We start from the raw sequence: 27,912 nt of genomic DNA, 5'->3' as shown, positions 1-27,912 counted from the left end.
GCCCCCCCCCCCCCCCCCCCTTGCGAGGGCTGCGGGGGTTTCAGCTACGATAGTGAGACAAACACAAAACACATCTGAGTCCTAAACACACCAACAGCTCTGTGCGATCACAGACTCACTCCAGTCCCATTTTATAGGACGGGAGGGAGGGAAAGAGGGGAGGATAGATGGGGCGAGGGAGGGAAGGAGAAATGGAGGGGGTAAGTTTGGCAGGGTGTTGCGATGTGGAAGAGAGTCCAAAGTGTTGATTAATTCTATAAAGACCTGGCAGAGACACAGTAGACTGGACACCCTCCAGCACTGTGACCTGTCCACACAGTGTCATGACACAGACACTCTGTCTGAACAGATGGCTGCACTGGAAGGACAGTCTAGACTATACAGTGCATTCAGAAAGTATTCAGACCCATTGACTTTTCCCACATTTTGTTACGTTACACCCTTATTCTAAAATGGATCAAATAAAAATTATTCCTCATCAATCTACACTCAATACCCCATAATGACAAAGCGAAAACAGGTTTTTAGAAATGTTTGCACATTTATTAAACATAAAAAACAGAAATACCTTATTTAAGTGTTCAGACCCTTTCCTATGAGACTCGAAATTGAGCACAGGTGCATCCTGTTTCCATTGATCATCCTTGAGATGTTTCTACAACTTGATTGGAGTCCATTAAATTAAAATTATTGGACATGATTTGGAAAGGCACACACTTGTCTATATAAGGTCCCACAGTTGACAGTGCATGTCAGAGCAAAAACCAAGCCATGAGGTCGAGGGAATTGTCCAAAAAGCTCAGGGACAAGATTGCGCCAAAGCACAGATCTGGGGAAGGGTACAAAAAAAAATCTGCAGCATTGAAGGTCCCCAAGAACACAGTGGCCTCCATCATTCCTAAATGGATGAAGTTTGAAACCACCAAGACTCTTCCTAGAGCTGAGCAATCAGGGGAGAAGGGCCTTGGTCAGGGAAGTGACCCAGAACCCGATAGTCACTCTGACAGAGCGCCAGAGTTCCTCTGTGGAGATGGGAGAACCATCCAGAAGGACAACCATCTCTGCAGCACTCCACCAATCAGGCCTTTTTGGCCTGACGGAAGCCCCATCCTCAGTAAAAGGCACATGACAGCCCGCTTGGAGTTTGCCAAAACGCAACTAAAGACTTTCAGACCATGAGAAACAAGATTCTCTGGTCTGATGAAACAAAGATTGAACACTTTGACCTAAATGCCAAGCATCACGTCTGGAGGAAACCTGGCACCATCCCTACAATGAAGCATGGTGGTGGCAGCATCATGCTGTGGGGATGTTTTTCAGCGGCAGGGACTGGGAGACTAGTCAGGATCGAGGCAAAGATGAGTGGAGCAAAGTACAGAGATATCCTTGATTAAAAACCTGCTCCAGAGCGCTCAGACTATGGCGAAGATTCATCTTCCAACAGGACAATGACCGTAAGCACACAGCCAAGACAACGCAGGAGTGGCTTCGGGACAAGTCTCTGAATGTCCTTGAGTGGCCCAGCCAGAGCCCGGACTTGAACCGGATCAAACATCTCTGGAAAGACCTGAAAATAGAGGTGCAGCAACGCTCCCCATCCAACCTGACAGAGCTTTAGAGGATCTGCAGAGAAGAATGGGAGAAACTCCCCAAATACAGGTGTGTCAAGCTTGTACCCAAGGAGACTTGAGGCTGTAATCGCTGCCAATGGTGCTTCAACAAAAATTGGCATGCTGACAGCAGGAATGTCCACCAGAGCTGTTGGCAGAGAATTTAATGTGCAGAACTGCCTCTAACTGACTAACCTAGAACAAGACTGTTTGTATAACTAACTAGTACTATAACTTACTATCTATAACTGAGCACTGGATCTCCCTCCCTCGCTCACTCCAATTTAAGGTGCTATATGTTTAGATAATAAACAAAAGTGAAATAAACAATGTACAGTAAACATTACACTCGCAAAAGTTCCAAAAGAATAAAGACATTTCAAATGTCATATGTCTATATACAGTGTTGTAATGATGTGCAAATAGTTAAAGTACAAAAGGGAAAATAAATAAACATAAATATAGGTTGTATTTACAATGGTGTTCGCACTTCACTGGTTGCCCTTTTCTTGTGGCAACAGGTCACAAATCTTGCTGCTGTGATCCCACACTGTGGTATTTCACCCAATAGATATGGGAGTTTATCAAAATTGGATTTGTGGGTCTGTGTAATCTGAGGGAAATATGTGTCTCTAATATGGTCATACATTTAGCAGGAGGTTAGGAAGAGCAGCTCAGTTTCCACCTCCAGCTCCTCAGGTCTCTCTCTCTGCTGTAGGGGTATATTTTATTGATGGAAAGGTTATAAATATTTGAGCGCATTTCAGCGTGACTTGAAAGGCTTCTGGACCACAGCACTGTGTGCTGTTTGTTGAAAGAGCCATCTCTGTCACAGTATCTCCTGCTCAGTGCAGAGGTAATGAGTCGAGGCACTGAGTTGGAATAGAGCACCTGAGGAGCTTTCCTAAAGTAGAATTACTAGAAATCTATGGAAGCTTCAATGTCCAGAGAGAGGATAGCGGGTTCTGACCAGTCATATGGGCATGTGCACTGTTAGGGACAGAAACCAACTGTATACAGTACCAGTCAAAAGCTCGGACACACCTACTCATTCAAGGGTTTTTCTTTATTTTTACAAATGTTCTACATTGTAGAATAATAGTGACAACATCAACACTATGAAATAACACCTATGGAATCACATTTAAACAAATCAAAATATATGATATTATACTTTTGATTCTTCAAAGTAGCCACCCTTTGCCTTGATGACAGCTTTGCACACTCTTGGCATTCTCTCAACCAGCTTCACCTGGAATGCTTTTCCAACAGTCTTGAAGGAGTTCCAACATATGCTGAGCATTTGTTGGCTGCTTTTCCTTCACTCTGTGGTCCAACTCATCCCAAACCATCTCAATTGGGTTGTTGCGGGTGATTGTGGAGGCTAGGTCATCTGATGCAGCACTCCATCACTCTCCTTCTTGGTCAAATAGCCCTTACACAGCCTGGTGTGTTGGGTCATTGTCCTGTTGAAAAACAAATGATAGTCCCACTAAGCGCAAACCAGATGGGATGGTGTATCGCTGCAGAATGCTGTGGTAGCCATGCTGGTTAAGTGTTCCTTGAATTCTAAATGAATCACTGACAGTCTCACCAGCAAAACACCCTCACGCCATCACACCTTTTCCTCCATGCTTCACGGTGGGAACCACACATGCGGAGATAATCCGTTCACCTACTCTGCGTCTCACAAAGACACGGCGGTTGGAACCAAAAATCTCAAATTTGGACTCATCAGACCAAAGGACAGATTTACACCGGTCTAATGTTCATTGTGTTTTAATCAGTTATTTGGTGACGTTTGATTATATTTAGTATAGTTTTATTTTTATCGTATTTTTTTGTATTTTACCCCCTTTTTCTCCCCAATTTCGTGATATTCAATTACGATCTTTTCTTAGCACTGCAACTCCTCAATGGGCTTGGGAGAGGCGAAGGTCGAGTCATGCGTCCTCCGAAACATGACCCGTCAAACCGCGCCTCTTAACACCCGCCCGCTGAACCTGGAAGCCAGCTGCACCAGTGTCGGCGGAAACACTGCTCAACTGACAACCGTAGTCAGTCTGCAAGCGCCCGGGCCCACCACAAGGAGTCGCTAGAGCGCGATGAGCCAAGTAAAGCCCCCCCGGCCAAACCCTCCCCTAACCCGGACGATGCTGGGCCAATTGTGCGCCGCCCTATGGGACTCCTGATCACGGGTCTGTAGTGACGCCTCAAGCACTGCGATGCAGTGCCGTAGACCGCTGCGCCACTCGATAGGCCCATATTTAGTATAGTTTTATCTAAAAATGATAACTTTTTTAATGTTTTACATTTTAAATTTTTATGAAATTCACTGAGGAGGATGGTCCTCCCCTTCCTCTTCTGAGGAGTGTCTACTGGTCAGAAGATACTGTGATACAAGCAGTGCTGTGTGAGAAATCTGAATAAAAGACCAACTCATGCCCTTAGGTTTTCTTTACTATTTGTTGTTGTTGAAGCAAAGGCATCTGAGCAATAAGGCCTACTTCAGGAATATTGCACCCAATGGACCAAAGTTGAGCACATTAAAAAGTGAGTCAATGTTTGTTGGTGTAGATTTCAGTCTCAGTTCTTATTAGCAAGGGTAACAGTGTCTAATGGAGACAGGGAGAACTCATATCTTAAAAAGATCTGGCAAGCATGTACAGAATTGATGTTTGGTGGGATTAATACTGGGAACATTAAAGATCTCAGTTTAGGTCGTTAGGGAGTCAGGTAAATAAATCCCTGTGAAATTAGAGTCAGGAGCTCTGCAAGGCTTTCCTGGTAATTTGACATTGATGCGTTACCATAAGCTAACATGCTTACTCTGAAGATCAGAATATCTTCCTGACATGGTGTGACTGGCTGGGTAGAATTTTGAAACCAAATGGAAATGGTTTCATTGCATAAGTGCACTTAAACACATTGACATACAGTATGCATGCAGTGGATACTGTATGCATACATACACATTCAAGTTATTTGCCATTGTAGAGGAAAAATGGGAACACTATGTCACACTAGCAAAAAACCACCATTAGCGTATAGTAGCCTAAATTCTCCAGTCACCATGTTCATACATTGTTCTCTTAACTGATGAATGGACACATGACTGACATTAACATGACTGTTCTTCTGTGCACACAACAGTTGACTGAGACCAGGTGAGCTGGAGCTGCAGCTCTACTTTAAGTCATACCAAGGTTATGTGGGCCAATGTGGGATGACAGCAACTATGCAAAGTACTAAGTTCAATCGACCACTGCTCTGCTCTGGCTGACGCATTAATAAAATAGAAGATTATGCATGAATATATTGTCGATTCTCTTTGATTACTCCATGCTTTCATGCAGAAAGTAGCTATAAACAGTGCATTCGTAAAGTATTCAGACCGCTCAACTTTTTCCACATTTTGTTACATTACAGCCTTATTCTAAAATGGATTAAATAACATTTTAAAAATCCTCAAATCTACACACAATACCCCATTAATAACAAAGAAAAAACACATTTTTCAGACATTTTTGCTACTGATTAAAAATAAAAAACTTTAAATATGACATTTACATAAGTATTCAGACCCTTTGCTATGAGACTCGAAATTGAGCTCAGGTGCATCCTTTTTCCATTGATCATCCTTGAGCTGTTTCTACAACTTGATTGGAGTCCACCTTTGGTAAATTAAATTGATTGGACATGATTTGGAAAGGCACACACTTGTCTATATAAGGTCCCACAGTTGACAGCGCATGTCAGAGCAAAAACCAAGCCATGAGGTCGAAGGAATTGTCTGTAGAGCTCCGAGACAGGATTGTGTCAAGACACAGATCTGGGGAACTCCAACATTCTTAAATGGAAGAAGTTTGGAACCACCAAGACTCTTCCTAGAGCTGGCCGCCCTGCCAAACTGAGCAATCAGGGGAGAAAGGCCTTGGTCAGGGAGGTGATCAAGAACCCGATGGTCACTCTGACAGAGCTCTATAGTTCCTCTGTGGAGATGGGAGAACCATCCAGAAGGACAACCATCTCTGCAGTACTGAGTAGTACTGAGTAAAGGGTCTGAATACTTATGTAAATATAATTTTTCTGTTTTTGACTTTTTTATAAATTGCAACATTTTCTAAAAACCTGTTTTTGCTTTGTCATTATGGGGTATTGTGTGTAGATTGAAGAGGGGGGGACTATTTTAGCTATTTTAGAGTAAGGCTGTAACCTAATAAAATTAGAAAAAGTCAAGGGGTCTGAATACTTCCCGAAGGCACTGTACATCCTTAGCACAAGAAACAATATCCACCGAATGCATATTTCGTACAGCAGTGAGTTGGTGTGCTTGTCACATCGAGATTAAACATCTCTGTATCTGCCTTTGTGCTTTGTCATCTTTTTATGTTTTGTTGGCTTTCATTTTGTCTATAGATCTTTTGTCTTTGCATCCGTGAGTCATACGTAGGGCTGTGGCAGTCATGGAATTTTCTCACGGTAATTGACCATTAAATAACAGAAACACATTTAGCATCTCCAGGCTCCACACATAAGCCGCAACAAGGAACGTCTACATTGTGAAACAGGTCCTATATGATAGATTTATAGTTATTTGGAAACTTTAGTTGTAAATGATACAAACCTTAGAATGCCTTAGAAAACAAAAGATATATGGGCTGCATGATGTGACTATTGGCTATTGAGGATTTGAAAAGTTGCAAAAAAAAAGCTTGCGCTCTGTTTCTTGCCGCTGGTCCCTCATCAAGTTATCATATTTTCACCCATCAGACTATTCTCAATTGAATCTTGTCTTTACTAATATGTAAAATTATTTTTCGATTTACAATGGCCCATTATCAAATAGGCAAGAACAGGGACAAGACAAAAAAATGCATGTAATCCATAAGGACTGGAATAGAGAATGGAGGCTATTTTCCCACCTGAATGTTTTTCACTCATGTTGGGTAGGCTACTCCGGTAATTTCCCTGCGCTATTCTGTATGCCACAGGCTCTCCAACCCTGTTCCTGTAGCTACCCAGTGCTTCATTTGGGAAAACAAGTGAAATCTGTTCGGGAACATAAATGGTAACATGTTTTCACAATTAAATATATTTATTAAACTGTTGACAGCTCTCTCTGCGCGGTGGAGAAAGGAATGAAGGAGAGAGAGGAGAAGATTTAAACTCAGTGGTGAGATATTCTGTAGTTAAAGGTAATGTGTCAGTCTATTAATTATTATTTTTTATTAAAAAAGCCCTATTACTAGGCTATTCAAAATCAAAAACAAATTCACTATAATTGTAGGCTAAATCTGAATTTGTTTAATTTAGGCTAGACCAATCATACACCAAAGAGATCTTAAATCAATATTATTTAAAATGCTTTTCTGCCATGTGTAATATGCGGTAGGCTATTTATTGTATAACGGCACAATCATTATTTTAATTTAAAAACATTTTTGGGGGGGGTGTGCTCATATTTAGGCCTATAAAGTGCTGTCCATTTCTTTGTGTTAGGCATTGAAACAACATCCACAATGCCCAAGTTTGTCACTCAGTTTCATCCTTTTGTTTAACTTCTTTCGTCAAATTGATCAATCACAGTGAGATGAGTTTTAAAAGCACATACTGTTTTGATGATAAGTGTTTGATGTGATTTTCCATAGCATTTGCATTGATATCAGAGTGGTTAGAGGGACAATAGAGCCACGAGTACCAGGCCATTAGACACCTGATGATCGTTAGTAAGTTGGGTACTACGAATACATGTCCGGAGTGCATAAAAGGAGATTACCATGACTCAACGGTCACGTAGAATTTTACTGCGTTCCTGACTCATGGCTGCAGGTGTGGTGGTAATATTGGCACCACACCAGCCCTAGTCATACATCACACACCAGTAAAGAAGTGGTGTGATAAACTACTGGTAATCCCTCTAGAAGATGACATGTATAATTGTGATGTAAAGAGTGGACGGGCCTGTGTAATGTGTATTGATAGGATATACAGATACATTTACAGTGTACTGTATGCATTTCTGAGCATGTGTGTGTACCTTCCTTTATGCATATTGCATGTGTTTTTATACATGTTTGTGAGGATCTGTTTGTATACACCTATGTGTGTGTGTGTGTCTACACCAGTGGAGGCTCCTCAGAGGAAGAAGAGGAGGACCATCATCCTCAGTGAATTTCATTAAAAAAAAGATATATATAAAAAATAAACGTAATCCTTTTTAGATCAAATTATACAAAATATATTCAAAATGTCACGTGTAGATGTGAAAAGGAATACAACAGGCTGTTTGTATATGGCTATGAAAGTTAACTGTTTGCCCATGTTCAAGGGTGTATTCATTCATTGCGCCGATTCTGTTGAAAAACATTTCTTAAACAGAAGCAAACAGAACAAAACGGGGACAAACATACCTGAATTTGTCCAATAAAAACTCTTGTTTTCAACTGTTGGACTAATGAGTACACCCTAGATCAGCTAGATGCAGGCAAGAGTGTGCAAGGCGGCATCGAATGTGTCACTGTCTGTCCATGTGTCACCGTCCGTCACCTCAAATTTGTCTCCCGGCCTGTGTGCACCTACGTTGTAAACCTTCATTCATAGGCTAGGTTGTAGCAACGTCATGATGGCTATAGGGGACATTTGAGTATCAGTAGCCTAAACCTATCGCTGTTCCATTGAACTGGGTGAATGGAATATGAATGAGAGTCATCCAATATGCTGTAATAGAAATAAGGTCTTGCTCATGTAAAAACAAATCCTCCTCCCTCATCTTAAACAGCACCGACCGCCACTGCTCTGCACGAGTGTCTTTGTGTGTCTATACAAGTGACTACTCTTGTACAGACATCCCTCCCATACACTCAAAGTTTGAGTCTATGGAGTTGCGCTGTCCTTTCTTGCTCAGTGCTGAGAGAGAAGATGAAGCGTGAATGCAGTTAGTCAAGTCAACTAATGAGTTGATGGAATTACATTTAGTTAGGAAACTGGGTAACCAACCTTTTTCAAGTTGAAACAATTACACTGTTTGACTGTAGATTTTAATCGAGAGAGTAGTTAGCATGGTGAGGATTAGAAAGAGCAGAGTGCAGAGTTATGGATGTCACTCATAGAGTCTGTCTGTAGACTGACAGTGGAGAGACCTTAGACAGGTGGTCTAAATCTGCTTCTTGCCTAGGAAGTAAGTAATTGGCCCTTCAGCACAGCCCCCCCCCCCCCCCCCCCCACACACACACACACACAACGTAAATATAATATAACATATGACATTTAGCAGATGCTTTTATCCAAAGCAACTTACAGACATGCGTGTATACATTTTTACATATGGGTGGCCTCGGGAATATTTATTTTTTATTTAACTAGGCAAGTCAGTTAAGAACAAATTCTTATTTACAATGACAGCCTAGGAACAGTGGGTTAACTGCCTTGTTCAGGGCAGAACGAAAGATTTTTACCTTGTCAGCTCGGGGATTCGATCTAGCAATCTTTCGTGGTTACTGGCCCAATGCTAGCCGCCCCAATCGAACCCACAATCCTGGCGTTGCAAGCTCCATGTTCTACAAACTGAGCCAGAGTACAAACACACACACACACACAAACAGTACACACACTCAGTACACACACACAGTACACACACACACCCCTCTCTTTCAGTCTGTCACCAGTAGCAGGCCTCCACAGGTCTGGCATATAATCGATCCTGTGCTGACCCTGTGTAGGTCAGTGTGATGGCATTGACACAACCTTCCTGTCCTCCCTGTTGACACGTGCTGTCAGTCAGGTCTAGAATTGAATGGCCTGGTTACCAAGATTTACCGGGATTTACCGCCCAAAACCACTCCCTTTTCCCGGGATAACTAACTGCAAGAAACCGGTAAATTATTTATATGAACAGCATGGCGTGAAATGGAACTGTTAAATTATATGCAATGTCTAAATCTGTCTTCTCTACGGCCTCTGCATGATGAATCATCAACACTCATGGTGGGGACAGACAGCCCATCTCAGTATGGTACGCAGTTCACAAATACTTCATCTCATCACAGTAACTTCTTTTCTTGTGACAGGTAAGCCTGCATTTTCTGAAGCATAGTCTCTGCTACAGTAATATAAAGACTGAATGCGCATCTAATTTACCCATCTACATCTGGCTTTTGGGGGTCACCTTATTTTTTAAATTGTAAACATTTGTATTTATTTATTCCAGCTGCAAAGTTTTAAAACAGCCTATCACTGGAATATCATCGCTTTAAATCAGTGCTCGCGCGAGCACTCCTTCGCAGTCTTTCGATCTCTCCATTAACTCCATTAAAATTGCATCCAAAATAGATCATCCTGTTCTAGATTGATATATAGCCCTATACAGTGCCTTCGAAAAGTATTCAGACCCCTTGACTTTAATTTTTTTTAAATTAAATAAATAAAAATCCTCAGCAATCTACACACAATACCCCATAATGACAAAGTGAAAAGAGGTTCTTAGACATTTTTAAAAACGTATTAAACATAAAAACAGATGTATTCAGACCCTTTGCTATGAGACTCGAAATTGAGTTCAGGTGCATCCTGTTTCCATTGATCATCCTTGAGATGTTTCTACAATTTGATTGGAGTCCACCTGTGGAAAATTCAATTGATTGGAATGATTTGGAAAGGCACACACCTGTCTATATAAGGTTGACAGTGCATGTCAGAGCAAAAACCAAGCCATGAGGTCACAGGACTTGTCCGTACAGCTCCGAGACAGGATTGTGTTGAGGCACAGATCTGGGGAAGGGTACCAAAAAATGTCTGCTGCATTGAAGGTCCCCAAGAACACAGTGGCCTCCATCATTCTTAAATGGAAGAAGTTTGGAACAACCAAGACTCTTCCTAGAGCTGGCCGCCCGGCCAAACTGAGAAATCGGGGGAGAAGGGTCTTGGTCAGGCAGGTGACCGAGAACCCGATGGTCAATCTGACAGAGCTCTAGAGTTCCTCTGTGACGATGGGAGAGCCTTCCAGAAGGACAACCATCTCTGCAGCACTCCACTAATCTGGCCTTTATGGTAGAGTAACCAGACGGAAGCCACTCCTCAGTAAAAGGCACATGACAGCCTGCTTAGAGTTTGCCGAAAGGCACATAATGGACTCTCAGACCATGAGAAACAAGATTTTCTGGTCTGATGAAACCACAAATGAACTCTTTGGCCTGAATGCCAAGTGTCACGTCTGGAGGAAACTTGTCATCATCCCTACGGTGAAGCATGGTGGTGGTAGCATCATGCTGTGGGGGTGTTTTTCAGCGGCAGCGGCTGTGAGACTAGTCAGGATCAAGGCAAAAATGAACGGAGCAGAGTACAGGGAGACCCTTAATGAAAACCTGTTCCAGAGCTCTCAGGACCTCAGGACTGGGGCGAAGGTTCACCTTCCAAAATGACAACGACTTTAAGCACACAGCAAAGACAACGCAGGACTGGCTTCGGGACAAGTCTTGGAATGTCCTTGAGTGGCTCAGCCAGAGCCCGGACTTGAACCTGATCGAGCATCTCTGGAGAGACGTGAAAATAGCTGTGCAGCAACGCTCCCCATCCAACCTGACAAAGCTTGAGAGGATCTGCAGAGAAGAATGGGAGAAACTCCACAAATACAGGTGTGCCAAGCTTGTAGTGTCAAACCCAAGAAGAGTCGAGGCTGTAATCGCTGCCAAAGGTGCTTCAACAAAGTACTGAGTTAAAGGGTCTGAATACTTATGTAAATGTGAGCATTGCGTTTTTTTATTTTAATAAATTAGCAAACATTTCTAAAAACATGTTTTTGATTTGTAATTATGGGGTATTGTGTGTAGATTGATGAGGGAAAAACTATTTAAATTAATTGTTTTCTGAATGTTAAATACAGCAGCCAATAGATCGGGTCGTTTGAAAGAAGAGCGAACGCACGATGGCGATAGGCTAAGGCAGTTATTTATTCAGACCCATAACCATTCAAAGTTCCTCAAGAGAAGTGAAAGTCTTCGTCATTGAATGCTAGTCCTATCTTATTCAAGAATGTCATTAGAATGATGAAGGGAAGGTAAACGAAACGTATTTAATTTAACTGTTGAAAGCAAGGAAGGAATGGAGCAAATACAACAAATAGAAATAGGAGGTCGGCTAATAACATTAGGGGAAATATTATGAAAGGTATAAATGCGTCAGCCTACTAATTCTAAAATAGGCCCTATTATATTTCAAAATGAAAATCTAATGTTCTATCCTATACTTTGTAGGCTGCATTTGCTGCACCAGAATCGCATGTTCTCTCCCTGCTTAATCATGGTTTGAACGATGTGCGTAATTCCAGTCCATATAATAATAAAGTACAGTAATAAAGTTCACACTCAAAAAGATTAGCCTACTGGAGCTAGTTTCCTTTATTTACCCAAGAGAGCATATAGCTAGCTACATCTTTGGGCTTTTATCTTTATCTGTTGTGCGTAATGTGCAGTACCCAGTATCATATATGTATTAGATAATAGCACAATCATTTGGTATTTTTTGGGCTTGGGCTCATTTAAATGTTGTTTATGTAGGGCTCATAAAATGTATGACTCATCAGGCTCAGGTAGCATCAGGCTTGAATTTTCGATCAAAGCTCTAATCAAATCCAGACATAGGCCTATTTATATGCTTTATAATGTTTTTGAATGACACTTCCGGTTTTGGTGAGAAATACCGGGTTACCTGGAGAAAAGGGATTTATTCTCTGGATGGAACATTGGTGAAAATACTCAACCCTAGTCAGGTCGCTCCCCTCTCATCATCTCCATCGTAGGCAGGCCAGGGTCGTTAGGCCACTGTCAGTCTGTCTGTCTGTCTGTCTGTCTGTCTGTCTGTCTGTCTGTCTGTCTGTCTGTCTGTCTGTCTGTCTGTCTGTCTGTCTGTCTGTCTGTCTGTCTGTCTGTCTGTCTGTCTGTCTGTCTGTCTGTCTGTCTGTCTGTCTGTCTGTCTGTCTGTCTGTCTGTCTGTCTGTCTGTCTGTCTGTCTGTCTGTCTGTCTGTCTGTCTGTCTGTCTGTCTGTCTGTCTGTCTGTCTGTCTGTCTGTCTGTCTGTCTGTCTGTCTGTCTGTCTGTCTGTCTGTCTGTCTGTCTGTCTGTCTGTCTGTCTGTCTGTGTGTGTGTGTGTCTGTCTGTCTGTCTGTCTGTCTGTCTGTCTGTCTGTGTGTGTGTGTGTCTGTCTGTCTGTCTGTCTGTCTGTCTGTGTGTGTGTGTGTGTGTGTGTGTGTGTGTGTGTGTGTGTGTGTGTGTGTGTGTGTGTGTGTGTGTGTGTGTGTGTGTGTGTGTGTCTGTCTGTGTGTGTGTGTGTGTGTGTGTGTGTGTGTGTGTGTGTGTGTGTGTGTGTGTGTGTGTGTGTGTGTGTGTGTGTGTGTGTGTGTGTGTGTGTGTGTGTCTGTCTGTCTGTCTGTCTGTCTGTCTGTCTGTCTGTCTGTCTGTCTGTCTGTCTGTCTGTCTGTCTGTCTGTCTGTCTGTCTGTCTGTCTGTCTGTCTGTCTGTCTGTCTGTCTGTCTGTCTGTCTGTCTGTCTGTCTGTCTGTCTGTCTGTCTGTCTGTCTGTCTGTCTGTCTGTCTGTCTGTCTGTCTGTCTGTCTGTCTGTCTGTCTGTCTGTCTGTCTGTCTGTCTGTCTGTCTGTCTGTCTGTCTGTCTGTCTGTCTGTCTGTCTGTCTGTCTGTCTGTCTGTCTGTCTGTCTGTCTGTCTGTCTGTCTGTCTGTCTGTCTGTCTGTCTGTCTGTCTGTCTGTCTGTCTGAGAGTGTGTGTGTACGCGGCGCTAAACTCCAGATGAAAAAGTGAAGTTTAGGTTTACAGTTGCAGCTGTGAGTCTATGATTGCTAGGGAGCCATGAGAGTCAAGCCTGACATTAAGGAAGGGGACTGATGGTTGTGTGTGGTGGTATGTGTGGGTAGGGGGTGGTTTTTAGGCAGGCAGCAGGTGCATGCTTTACAATCTTCCCTAAATAGATACAGTATGTAAACACTACAGTAATAGCCCTAACGACCAGTAGGTGTTCCAGATATGTGAAGAGGAAAACTGAACACATGCCGTTGAGGGCTATTACTTCGACAACCAACACAAGTGCAATTGACATAACCAGCAATTAGCATTTCTGTACAGTGCCTTTGGAAAGTATTCACACTCCTTGACTTTATCCATATTTTGTTGAGTTACAGCCTTATTCTAAAATGTATTAAATAAATAAATATCTACAGCAGTCGACACAAATACCCTATTATAACACAGTGAAAACAGTTTTTTCAAAATGTTTAAACATTTATTAAAAATAAAAACAGAAATACCTTATTTACATAAGTATTCAGACCTTTTGCGATGAGACTCGAAATTGAGCTCAGGTGCATCCTGTTTCCATTGATCATCCTTGAAATGTTTGTACAATCTGATTGGAGTCCACCTGTGGAAAATTCAATTGATTGGACATGATTTGGAAAGGCACACACCTGTCTATATAAGGTCCCACAGTTGACAGTGCATGTCAGAGCAAAAACCAAGCCATGAGGACGAAGGAATTGTCCGTAGAGCTCCGAGACAGGATTGTGTCGAGGCACAGATCTCGGGAATGCTACCAAAAAATGTCTGCAGCATTGAAGGTCCCAAGAACATAGTGGCCTTCATAATTATTAAATGGGTGAAGTGTGGAACCACTAAGACTCTTTCTAGAGCTGGCCGGTTGGCCAAACTGAGCAATCAGGGGAGAAAGGCCTTGGTCAGGGAGGTGACCAAGAACCCGATGGTCACTCTGACAGAGCTCTATAGGTCCTCTGTGGAGATGGGAGAACCTTCCAGAAGGACAACCATCTCCACAGCACTCCACCAATCAGGCCTTTATGGTAGAGTGGCCAGACGGAAGCCACTCCTCAGTAAAAGGCACATGACAGCCTGCTTAGAGTTTGCCAAAAGGCACCTAAAGACTCTCAGACCACAAGATTCTCTGATCTGATGAAACCTAGATTGAACCATTTGGCCTGAATGCCAAGCGTCACTACTGGAGGAAACCTGGCACCATCCCTACGGTGAAGCATGGTGGTGGCAGCATCATGCTGTGGGGGTGTTTTTCAGCGGCAGAGACTAGGAGACTAGTCAGGATCGAGGCAAAGATGAACGGAGCAAAGTACAGAGAGATCCTTGATGAAAACCTGCTCCAGAGCTCTCAGGACCTCGGAAGGTGAACCTTCACCCCAGTCTAACAGGACAACGACCCTAAGCACATAGCCAAGACAATGCAGGAGTGGCTTCGGGACAAATCTCTGAATGTCCTTCAGTGGTCCAGCCAGAGCCCAGACTTGAACCCTATCGAACATCCCTGGAGAGACCTGAAAATAGCTGTGCAGCAACGCTCCCCATCCAACCTGACAGAGATTGAGAGGATCTGCAGAGAAGAATGGGAGAAACTCCACAAATACAGGTGTGCCATGCTTGTAGTGTCACACCCAAGAAGACTCGAGGCTGTAATTGCTGCCAAATGTGCTTAAACAAAGTACTGAGTAAAGGGTCTGAATACTTATGTGATCAGTTTTTTTAAACAGTTTTTGCTTTGTCATTATGGGGTATTGTGTGTAGATTGATAAGGAAAAACAACTATTTAATCCATTTTAGAATAAGGCTGTAATGTAACAAAATGTGGGAAAAGTCAAGGGGTCTGAATACTTTCTGAAGGCACTGTATGTCTTTGTTACCCTCATTCATTTGCAATACGTTATTTTATAATGCTCAAAATATATCCCTCCATACAGTTGCTTGTTTTTTTGCTTTTCCTTTATCGTGCCAAACTCAGTCAAATGTTGTCTCTTAGAAGTCAGGGTAAGAAGTGGTTGACCTCTTGAGAGGAGGAGAGATTCTTCATGGCTCTTCTGACACTGCAGCCGTCAGAAAGCAGTAACCTTCAGTATTAAGATGATCCCAGGTCAACTGCTATGAAGCCATCTGGATCCCCCATTACCCTTGGTACAAACACATTAGCAGGTGCTCTGTGTTTGTGTGTGCGTGTGTGTTCTAGTAAAGAATGGCAAGGTTGTCATTGTTATGTCAAGTATCAGTCACCCCCTTGTGGAGCAGCCCAATGGCCCTGAATTTATTTATTTCGTTTTCTTGTAGCTGCCTAGTGCTATAGAGAAGTAACACAATATTGAGTACTTGTTTTTGAAATGGTTCATGAGAAATTTAGCACAGTGTCATTATACATTCTAGATGCAACATTACATGTATTATTACATGACTGTTTTTAAAAGGTAGCCTGCACTGTAGTTACTGTAGTTACAGTTGTTCTCACCAGCAACATCTCTAATGTCCACGTGATGTCTTGAACATCTGCCATGGTGACTAATGATGTTTTCTGTTGTATTCCTCCATCTCTTGGGTGTCTACTTCCCTCACAAAAGAATATTATTTTATGATGGATTATCAACACAATGTGAAAGACATTGTCTAGTGACTCAGTCCCCAGTATTGAATCATGCTTTCTGTTTGGCTGGTTTTCAGTTCTGCAACATACTTTGCCTTCGGGAAGTATTCAGACCCCTTGACTTGTTCCGTATTTTGTTAGGTTACAGCCTTATCCTAAAATTGATTGACAACCCCCCCCCCCCCCCCCCCCCTCATCAATCTACACACAATACCCCATATTGACAAGCTATGTTCAATAGGGTTCAAGTCCGGGCTCTGGCTGGGCCACTGAAGGACATTCAGAGACTTGTCCCGAAGCCACTCCTGCATTGTCTTGGCTATGTGCTTAGGGTCGTTGTCCTGTTGGAAGGTGAACCTTCGCCCCAGTCTGAGGTTCTGAGCACTCTGGAGCAGGTTTTCATCAAGGATCTCTCTGTACTTTGCTCCATTCATCTTTACCTCGATCCTGCCAAGTCTCCCAGTCCCTGACTCTGAAAAACACCCCAACGGCATGATGCTGCCATCCCAATGCTTTATGGTGCCAGGTTTCCTCCAGACGTGACGCTTGGCATTCAGGCAAAAGAGTTCAATATTGGTTTCATCAGACCAGAGAATCTTGTTTCTTATTGTCTGAGAGTCTTTAGGTGCCTTTTGGCAAACTCCAAGCAGGTTGTCATGTGCCTTTTACTGAGGAGTGGCTTCTGTCTGGCCACCAAGGCCTGATTTGTGGAGTGCTGCAGAAATGGTTGTCCTTCTGTAAGGTTCTCCCATGCCCACAGAGGAACTCTAGAGCTCTGTCAGTGACCATCTTGGTCAGGGTTACCTCCCTGACCAAGGCCCTTCTCCCCTGATTGCTCAGTTTGGCCGGGCGGCCAGCTCTAGGAAGATTCTTGGTGGTTCCAAACTTCTTCCATTTAAGAATGTTTTAGTTCCCCAGATCTGTGCTTTGACACAATCCTGTCTCGGAGCTCTACGGACAATTCCTTCGACCTCATGGCTTGGTTTTTGAGCTTTTTTGTGTAGAAACATCTCATGGATGATCAATGGAAACAGGATGCACCTGAGCTCAATTTCTAGTCTCATAGCAAAGGGTCTGAATACTTAAGTAAATAAGCCATCTTTTTATTTTTAATACATTTTCAAAAATGTCTAAAAACCTCTTCACTTTGTCATTATGGGATATTGTGTGTAGATTTCAGATTTTTTTAAATTTAATCCATTTTCGAATAAGGCTGTAACGTAACAAAATGTGGAAAAAGTCAAGGGGTCTGAATACTTTCGGGAAAGGCACTGTATATTTTGATGACAAAGCAGTTTTTGGCATCCCTACTCACCAGTCCTGTAACAATTCCTGTCCTATTATGCATAGTCACTTTTCCCAGTCTAAAGAATATCACTTGGCAAGGCACACACACACACACACACACACACACACACACACACACACACACACACACACACACACACACACACACACACACACACACACACAAACACAGACACACACGTCTTGCCTCTCTATCAAAAACCTAATCTTGTGATGAAATGGACCCTCCTCCTATAGTACCATCGGTAATAGACACCATCTCTCCTCCAGGCTCTCTCTTGATAACTATTTCAGCTCAGCTGGAGAAACTTGTTACCAGCAAAGGACTTTTTATAATAACTAATGTAGGATTCTATCAATCTCTCTCAAACTCAACCCCCCCCTCCCTCCCTCTCTCTCTCTCTCTCTCTCTAGGTGCAAAGTTGATGGTTGCTCCAAGGTGGCCAATTCCAAAGGTACGATTATTGGATCAGATCAGATCACTGTTAGCTCAGTTCACTCAAAATAATGTAATGGCACCATCTTGTGGATTCTTGAGAAACAAGCACTATATCCGTAAAGTTGAGCTTCTGTTAACAATTGTTCCATGTGCCACAGGAGCAATCCTTTGACAGTGCAGTCGTTATAGGCATCAACCTGGGTGGAGGTTTCCATGGAGCACCAGGGGTAGAGATGTCCTCTTACCCCAGCCTCCCTACTCCTAGCCCCAGACAACCTCCAGCCTTCCAGTGGCTGCCCCACCCAGCCACCCCAACCTCTGGGGACCAGCAGGCCGAAAGCACCAGGCGACCCCTCACCAAACGCCACAGGAAGCTGCTGTTAAAGAGCGGGTCTGTAACCCCTGGTGGTGCCCGCTCTGGTGAAGAGGACAGTCGGCTACAGGGCCTGGCGCAAACCCAGGCGTCCCGCCGCCGCCTGCTCAGGGAGGTCTGCGCCAAATACCAGCCGGGTGTCACCGAGCGCCCCGTGTCCCGCCGGCAGGTGTCCCGCGTCTACGTGGAGGACAGGTGTTGTAACTTTAGTGGTTCATTTCATTGAGAATTATCTACAGATATTATTTACAGTACATAACTTATATGTATAATTGTATTTCATTGCAATTCATGTTCCCGGCTGATCTTGAGGTCCCCCCGTCCATATCATTTAAGTCATTGTGATCTAAAAAGGCAGAACTGATCCGAAATCAGGATTCCTAGATACATACAGGACACAGCCCCAGATAACTATGAATATATTTTTGTTGTACTGTTGAATAAATAATAGGTCAGGCTTGCTGTACTGTGAGGTGCCCAAAGCCGGCTGCTCCAACTGGAAGCGGGTGCTGATGGTCCTGGGCGGCAGCGCCACCTCCACGCACATCATCGCCCACGACGACGCCCACTACGCCAACCAGCTCCGCCGACTGGACGCCTTCGACCAGGCGGGCGTGGCCAAGCATCTCCGCTCCTACACCAAGGTTCTCTTCGTACGGGAGCCCTTCGAGAGGCTTGTGTCGGCCTTCCGTGACAAGTTTGAGAGCCCCAACTCGTACTACCACCCGGTGTTCGGCCGGCCCATCATCTCCCGGTACCGGGCCAACGCCTCACGCTCCGCCCTGAGGACCGGCGCCGGGGTCACCTTCAGAGAGTTTGTCCAGTACCTGTTGGATGTGAGTCGGCCCGTGGGCATGGACATCCACTGGGAGCCGGTCAGCCAGCTTTGCAGCCCCTGCCTGCTGCGCTACGACTTCATAGGGAAGTTCGAGAACCTGAAGGAGGAGGCCAACTTCCTGCTACGGAGCATCGGGGCACCTAGAAACCTAACTTTCCCTGACTTTAAAGACAGGAACCCAAAGGCAGAAAGGACTTCCTCCTCCATCACCCAGAGATACTTTGAACAATTGAACTCCACAGAAAGACAGAGGGCCTATGACTTTTATTACATGGATTATCTGATGTTTAACTACCCCAAGCCCTTTAAAGACCTGTACTGAGGTACTGGCTGGATTGCCAGGTTGAGGTTATTAATATGAACACTACGGAAGAGATTATTATCCTGTGGGACTTGAACAAGCACTACAGGCACATTCATGTAAAATATTATTTTTTACAGGTCTTATTTACAAATGGCTAAAATAATGATTTAATGTAATTACTTTGGACATAGGTTGTAGGCCTACAGCTTTTTGTCATAAAGCTTTGTATAGTGTGTCAAATGCATTTGCATTGATTGGCAGACCAGTGACTTCTATGAAGTGACCTGTACTTTGGGTAAAGAATTAGTGATCTGTTATTGTTATTGTTTTTCAGCCTTGTTATGTGAAGGTATACTTTTTGGTCCTCTTCAATAATGTGTATTCTTATGCTGCAGCCTAAGTTCATGAAAAGAAGGGAAAGAGAGAGGCTAGATATACTAATTTTGTATTTAACCTTTATTTAACTAGGCAAGTCAGTTGAGAACAAATTCTTATTTACAATGACGGCGTCCAAACCCTCCCCTAACCCGGACGATGCTGGGCCAATTGTACACTGCCCTATGGGACTCCCTATCACGGCTGGTTGTGACACAGCCTGGGAATGAACCAGGGTCTGTAGTGACACCTCTAGCACTGCAATGCCTTAGACCGCTGCGCCACTCGGGAGGTCTTGGGGTATTTGTTTTGTATTTTACATACAGTACATGAAATAGACTTGTTACAGTACATTACTCAAATACAGAAACACATGAAATAAAGGACAGGAAAAATATATCAACGCAGGTGTCTTAAACTATGGGTCGGGACCCAAGGTGGGCCTTGGGCCTGTGAGATATGGGTCGCGAGTTGGAGAGAATACATCTATAAATCACACACTATTTCTTCTTAATTTGGGTCACGGGGGGACAGTCAATCTATAATTTGGGTCTCGAGCTGAAAAAGTTTAAGAATCTGTGAATAGAGGAGGAAATAGTGGTATTACTATATAGTATGTTGGTTCATTGCATATAGCCTTCCAGATGTATCTGAGGGTAAATTATCTTTGAATCTGTTGGCAATTTATATTGAAACATATGATTTTGTTTTTGGGTAATTACAGTACCACTCAAAAGTTTGGACACACCTACTCATTCAAATATATTTCAGATTCCTCCTTTCCTGTGGCGGTCCTCATGAGAGCCAGTTTCATCATAGCACTGATGGTTTTTGCGATTGCACTTGAAGAAACTTTCAAAGTTCTTGAAATTATCCGGATTGACTGACCTTAAAGTAATGATGGACTGTCGTTTCTATTTGAGCTGTTCTTGCCATAAAATGGACTTGGTCTTTTACCAAATAGGGCTATCTTCTGTATACCACCCCTACCTTGTCACAACACAACTGAATGGCTCAAATTCATTAAGAACGAAAGAAATTCTACAAATTAACTTTTAACAAGGTTAAAATGCATGAATTGAAATGCATTCCAGGGGACTACCTCATGAAGCTGGTTGAGAGAATGCCAAGCATGTGCATAGCTGTCATCAAGGCAAAGGGTTGGCTACATTGAATTATTTCTAATATAAAATATATTTTGATTTGTTTAACACCTTTTTGGTTACTACATGATTCCATATGTGTTATTTCATTGTTTTGATGTCTTCACTATTATTCTACAATGTAGAAAATAGTAAAAAATTAAGAAAAACCCTTGAATGAGTAGGTGTGTCCAAATTTTTGACTGGTACTGTATATGGGCCTAATGTTACAATACAAATGATTACACTGTAAAAGTGAATGTACAATTGTTCTACATGTCTGTGCAGAAGTGTTCCATCTACAAACGTGATTTCAATCCCCTAGCCTTAACACTGCCAATTTTCATTTGTTTGGGTTTTCAAGCGCCGTTACTATGAATAAATGTTAAGTAATTAAACATAAACATGTATCTATTGTTTTTCCACTTCTGGTTTTAGGAAAAGTGACAAATGTTAATATTTCCCCCACTTCAAATGACACATTTGACACTTTATTTATCTAATCTGAGTTAAAGTGTCGTGTCTCATTCCCCTGGCCTGTCCTGTGGGCCACTCTTAGCCCCCCCCCCCTTTCTCTTTGTCTCTCATCAGGCCAGGGCCCCCAGGCGCAGGGTCAGGAAATACATGGTGCTCAGAGGACTCATCAGAACCATAGATCGACACAGTTTGGCCAATTGAGACAAACATTACGACATAGTCACATGGATGCAAATGAATTGGTTTCACTCTTCTGAACAGTAATAGATCTACAGTATGTACCATATCGAGGGTTTTTCAATATTCCTTGTCTGAGTCAGTGTAACTTTATCAACTAAGATAAGGTTCAGGGTTATAATTTCACTTAATTATCACTAAAACTGTTGGTGGTATGTTGCGAATCTGCCTTAGGTCGGAGCATAGGAAATTAGATTAGATATTTATACTGAACAAAAATATGAACGCAACAAGCAACAATTTCAAAGATTTTGTTACAGTTCATATAAAGGAAATCAATGAATTGAAATAAATGAATTAGGCCCTAATAATCTATGGATTTCACATGACTCTCTTGACACATTGATGAAAATAGTCTTGGCCTCTAAACCTTCAAGCTGCATACTGGACCCTATTCCAACTAAACTACTGAAAGAGCTGCTTCCTGTGCTTGGCCCTCCTATGTTGATTATAATAAATGTCTCCCTATCCACCGGATGTGTACCAAACTCATTAAAAGTGGCAGTAATAAAGCCTCTCTTGAAAAAGCCAAACCTTGACCAAGAAAATGTAAAAAACTATCGGCCTTTATCGAATCTCCCATTCCTCTCAAAATGTTTTGAAAAAGCTGTTGCGCAGCAACTCACTGCCTTCCTGAAGACAAACAATGGATACAAATGCTGTCTGGTTTTAGACCCAATCACAGCACTGAGACTGCACTTGTGAAGGTGGTAAATGACCTTTTAATGGCGTCAGATTGGAAACCCAAATTGGTCTAAACGGACAAGTTCTGGCCTGGTTTAGATCTTATCTGTCGGAAAGATATCAGTTTGTCTCCGTGGATGGTTTGTCCTCTGACAAATAAACTGTCAATTTCGGTGTTCCTCAAGGCTCTGTTTTAGGACCACTATTGTTTTCACTATATATTTTACCTCTTGGTGAAGTCATTCGGAAACATAATGTTAACTTTCACTGCTATGGATGACACACAGCTGTACATTTCAATGAAACATGGTGAAGCCCCAAAATTGCCCTCCCTGGAAGCCTGTGTCTCAGACATAAGGAAGTGGATGGCGGCAAATGTTCTACTTTTAAACTCGGACAAAACCGAGATGCTTGTTCTAGGTCCCAAGAAACAAAGAGATCTTCTGTTGAATCTGACAATGAATCTTGATGGTTGTACAGTCGTCTCAAATAAAACTGTGAAGGACCTCGAAGTTACTCTGGACCCTGATCTCTCTTTTGATGAACATATCAAGACTGTTTCAAGGACAGCTTTTTTCCATCTACTTAACATTGCAAAAACCAGAAACCTTCTGTCCAAAAATTATGCTGAAAAATTAATCTATGCTTTTGTCACTTCTATGTTAGACTACTGCAATGCTCTACTTTCCGGCTACCTGGATAAAGCACGAAATAAACTTCAGCTAGTGCTAAACACGACTGCTAGAATCTTGACTAAAACCAAAAGATTTGATCATATTACTCCAGTGCTAGCCTCTCTACAATGGCTTCCTGTTAAGGCAAAGGCTGATTTAAAGGTTTTACTGCTAACCTACAAAGCATTACATGGGCTTGCTCATACCTATCTTTCCGATTTGGTCGTGCCGTACATACCTACATGTACGCTACGGTCACAAGACGCAGTCCTCCTTACTGTCCCTAGAATTTCTAAGCAAACAGCTGAAGGCAAGTCTTTCTCCTATAGAGCTCTGTTTTTATGGAATGGTCTGCCTATCCATGTGAGAGACGCAGACTCGGTCTCGACCTTTAAGTCTTTATTGATGACTCATCTCTTCAGTAGGTCCTATGATTGAGTGTAGTCTGCCCCAGGGGTGTGAAGGTGAACGGGAAGGCATTGGAGCGACGAACCGCCCTTGCTGTCTCTGCCTGGCCGGTTCCCCTCTCTCCACTGGGATTCTCTGCCTCTAACACTATTATGGGGGCTGAGTCACTGGCTTACTGGTGCTCTTCCATGTCGTCCCTAGGAGGGGTGCGTCACTTGAGTGGATTGAGTCACTGACGTGATCTTCCTGTCCGGGTTAGCGCCCCCCTCGGGTTCGTGCCGGGGGGGCCTTCATGGGCTATACTCGGCCTTGTCTCAGGAGAGTAGGTTGGTGGTTGAAGATTTCCCTCTAGTGGTGTGGGGGCTGTGCTTTGGCAAAGTGGGTGGGGTTATATCCTGCCTGTTTGGCCTTGTCCGTGGGTATCTGTCGGACAGGGCCACAGTGTCTCCCGACTAGAGGTCGAACAATTAATTGGAATGGACGATTAATTAGGGCTGATTTCAAGTTTTCATAACAATCGGTAATCTGCATTTTTGGACACCGATCATGGCCTATTACATTGCCCTCCACGAGGAGACTGCGTGGCAGGCTGACTACCTGACTACCGAGTGCAGCAAGGAGCCAAGGTAAGGTGCGAGCTAGCATTAAACGTATCTTACAAAAAACAATCAATCTTAACAAAAATCTAGTTAACTACACATGGTTGATGATATTACTAGTTTATCTAGCTTGTCCTGCCTTGCATTTATCGATGTGGTGCCTGTTAATTTATCATTGAATCATAGCCTACTTTGCCAAACGGGTGATTTAACAAGCGCATTCGCGAAAAAAGCACTGTCGTTGCACCAATGTGTACCTAACCATAAACATCAAAGCCATTCTTAAAATCAATACACAAGTATATATTTTTAAACCTGCATATTTAGTTAATATTGCCTGCTAACATGAATTTCTTTTAACTAGGGAAATTGTGTCACTTCTCTTGCGTTCTGTGCAACAGAGTCAGGGTATATGCATCAGTTTGGGCTGCCTGACTCATTGCGAACTGTGTGAAGTGTGAAGACTATTTCTTCCTAACAAAGACAGCTAACTTCGCCAAACGGGGGATGATTTAACAAAAGCGCATTAGCGGAAAAAAAGCACAATCGTTGAACGAAAGTACCTAACTATAAACATCAATGCCTTTCTTAAAATCAATACACAGAAGTATATATTTTTAAACCTGCATATTTAGTAAAAGAAATCCAGGTTAGCAGGCAATATTAAACTAGGGAAATTGTGTCACTTCTCTTGCGTTCATTGCACACAGAGTCAGGGTATATGCAACAGTTTGGGCCGCCTGGCTCGTTGCGAACTAATTTGCCAGAATTTTACGTAATTACGACATAACATTGAAGGTTGTGCAATGTAACAGGAATATTTAGACTTATGGATGCCACCCGTTAGATAAAATACGGAACGGTTCCGTATTTCACTGAAAGAATAAACGTTTTGTTTTCGAAATGACAGTTTCCGGAATTTACCATATTAATGACCTGAGGCTCGTATTTCTGATTATATTATAATTAAGTCTATGATTTGATAGAGCAGTCTGACTGAGCGGTGGTAGGCAGCAGCAGGCTCGTAAGCATTCATTCAAACAGCACTTTCGTGCATTTGCCAGCAGCTCTTCGCTGTGCTTCAAGCATTGCGCTGTTTATGACTTCAAGCCTATCAACTCCCGAGATTAGGCTGGCAATACTAAAGTACCTATTAGAACATCCAATAGTCAAAGGTATATGAAATACAAATGGTATAGAGAGAAATAGTCCTATAATAACTACAACCTAAAACTTCTTACCTGGGAATATTGAAGACTCATGTTAAAAGGAACCACCAGCTTTCATGTTCTCATGTTCTGAGCAAGGAACTTAAACGTTAGCTTTTTTACATGGCACATATTGCACTTTTACTTTCTTCTCCAACACTTTGTTTTTGCATTATTTAAACCAAATTGAACGTTTCATTATTTATTTGAGACTAAATTGATTTTACTGATGTATTATATTAAGTTAAAATAAGTGTTCATTCAGTATTGTTGTAATTTTCATTATTACAAATATACATGTATATATCAAAATCGGCCGATTAATTGGTATCGTTTTTTTTTGGTCCTCCAATAATCGGTATCAGCGTTGAAAAATCATAATCGGTCGACCTCTACTCCCGACCCCTCCTGTCTCAGCCTCCAGTATTTATGCTGCAATAGTTTGTGTCGGGGAGCTAGGGTCAGTCTGTTATATCTGGAGTATTTCTCATGTCTTATCTGGTGTCCTGTGTGAATGTAAGTATTCTCTCTCTAATTATCTCTCTCTCTTTTTCTCTCTCTCTCTCTCTTTCTCTCTCTCTTCTCTCGAAGGACCTGAGTCCTAGGACCATGCCTCAGGACTACCTGGCCTGATAACTCCTTGCTGTCCCCAGTCCACCTGGTCATGCTGCTGCTCCAGTTTCAACTGTTCTGCCTGCGACTATTGAATCCTGACCTGTTCACCGGACATGCTACCTTGTCATGGACCTGCTGTTTTGGACTCTCTCTACCGCACCTGCTGTTTCTAACTCTGAATGATCGGCTATGAAAAGCCAACTGACATTTACTCCTGAGGTGCTGACCTGTTGCACCCTCTACAACCACTGTGATTATTATTATCTGACTCTGCTGGTCATCTATGAATGTTTGAACATCTTGGCCATGTTCTGTTATAATCTCCACCTGGCACAGCCAGAAGAGGACTGGCCACCGCTCAGAGCCTGGTTCCTCTCTAGGTTTCTTCCTAGGTTCTGGCCATTCTAGTGAGTTTTTCCTAGCCACCGTGCTTCTACATCTGCATTGCTTGCTGTTTGGGGTTTTAGGCTGGGTTTCTGTACAGCACTTTGTGACATCGGCTGATGTAAAAAAAGCTTCATAAATAAATTTGATTGATTGATTTATGGGTGGTCCTGGGAGTGCATAGGACCGCCCACTTGAAAACCATGCCTACCCACTGTGGAGCCAGGCCCAGCCAATCAGAATGAGTTTTTTCCTACAAAAGGGCTTTATTACAGACAGAAATACTCCTCAGCACCCCCCCCCCCCCCCCCTCCCTTCTTCTGACAATCCCGCAGGTGAAGAAGCCGGCTGTGGACATCCTGGGCTGCGGTTGTAAGGTTGGCTGGACGTACTGCCAAATTCTCTAAAGCGACGTTGGAGGTGGCTTATGGTTGAGAAATTAACTTTAAATTCTCTGCCAACAGCTCTGGTAGACATTCCTGCCGTCAGCATGCCAATTGCATGCTCCCTCACAACTTGAGACAGCTATGGCATTGTGTTGTGTGCCAAAACGGCACATTTTAGAGTGGCCTTTTATTGTTCCAAGCACAAGGTGCATCTGTGTAATGACCATGCTGTTTAATCATCTTATTGATATGCCACACCTGTCAGGTGTATGGATTACCTTGACAAAATATAAAATGCTCACTAACAGGGATGTTAACAAATTTGTGCCAAAATATTGAGAAAAATAAGCTTTTTGTGCCAATAGAACATTTCTGGGATCTTTTATTTCAGCTCATGAAACATGGGACCAACACTTTACGTGTTGCGTTTATGACTTCAAAAACGAGACGGTTAATTTTCTTTATTTGAAGATGAGCTCTTTAGACATAAAGACAACTGAGCTGCTTCTTCTCTTTCCACATCAGACACTCAGCATAACATTCATAAATTAAGAAAATGAACTGCCAGTGCCTGAGGTGACTTTGCCAGCTATTTAAATCTACAAATTCACAACATCTTCCCCATACTTAATCTAATTGAACTAACTGCAGGGTTGCTTTAATTAGAAAAAAATAGAGTAATTTGTCCCAAATGGCACCCTATTCCTATAGTGCACCACTTTTGACTACAGCCCAATAGGCACTGGTCAAAAGTAGTCCACTATCTAGGGAATAGGGTGCCATTTGGAACAGAGGCAGAATCAAGTCCTTGTGTTGGTTTTCACTACAGCAGAGGAAACCACATGCACAGCATCACCCTGGGGCAAAAACAAATGGAAGAGGAGGATTTAACACTGGAGTCAGTGTCAAACAGACATTGTGTGTATAGCTCTACAACCGATGAAGAGAATGACTTTCATGTAAAAATGAACAAGGAAATTATCAAAGCAATGTCTTTTATGTCCATACCATCCTACTCACCCATACTGTAGCTTCATACGCGAGGGAAAGCATTGGGTAATGCTTGAAATGGTCCATAGTTAGGCTAGCCTATGTATGTCTTTAAGGTACATTTTTGTAACGGACAGTATTTTGCTGTGTGTTCTCAATATGGTCTGTCTTGGACCCTTTGAGTATGAATAAAATTGGGGGGGGACTAGTTGACAATCAATCTAAACATATGGGCAATTGACAGGGTTGGGTAGGTAACTTTCTAAATGAAAACCATTACAGTTACTAGTTACCTGTTCAAAATTGTAATCAGTCATTTAACTTTTGGATTACCCAAACTCAGTAAAGTAATCTTTTTACTTTGTTACTGTTGGATTACTTTCCCCTTAAGAGGCATTAGAAGACAAAAAGGATCCATTAAAACACATCT

At 42.7% G+C, this 27,912-nt stretch overlaps 1 protein-coding gene across 1 annotated transcript in view; it reads left to right on the top strand.

The window, feature by feature from the left end:
- Window positions 1-21,224, top strand: part of LOC139540055 (carbohydrate sulfotransferase 8-like) — a 77,128-nt gene extending 55,904 nt beyond the window's left edge. The window contains exons 3-5 of the mRNA XM_071343594.1: window positions 17,764-17,804; window positions 17,947-18,356; window positions 18,613-21,224. Coding sequence (XP_071199695.1) covers window positions 17,764-17,804; window positions 17,947-18,356; window positions 18,613-19,321 — 1,160 coding nt within the window. The 3' untranslated portion in view covers window positions 19,322-21,224. The remainder of the gene's footprint in view (window positions 1-17,763; window positions 17,805-17,946; window positions 18,357-18,612) is intronic.
- Window positions 21,225-27,912: the final 6,688 nt, after the last annotated feature.

Source organism: Salvelinus alpinus, chromosome 15 (assembly GCF_045679555.1).
Source record: "Salvelinus alpinus chromosome 15, SLU_Salpinus.1, whole genome shotgun sequence".
In the NCBI taxonomy this organism is placed as follows: domain Eukaryota; kingdom Metazoa; phylum Chordata; class Actinopteri; order Salmoniformes; family Salmonidae; genus Salvelinus; species Salvelinus alpinus.
The sequence above is the reverse complement of the archived record's forward strand: the minus strand, read 5'-3'. Positions and strand labels throughout refer to the sequence as shown.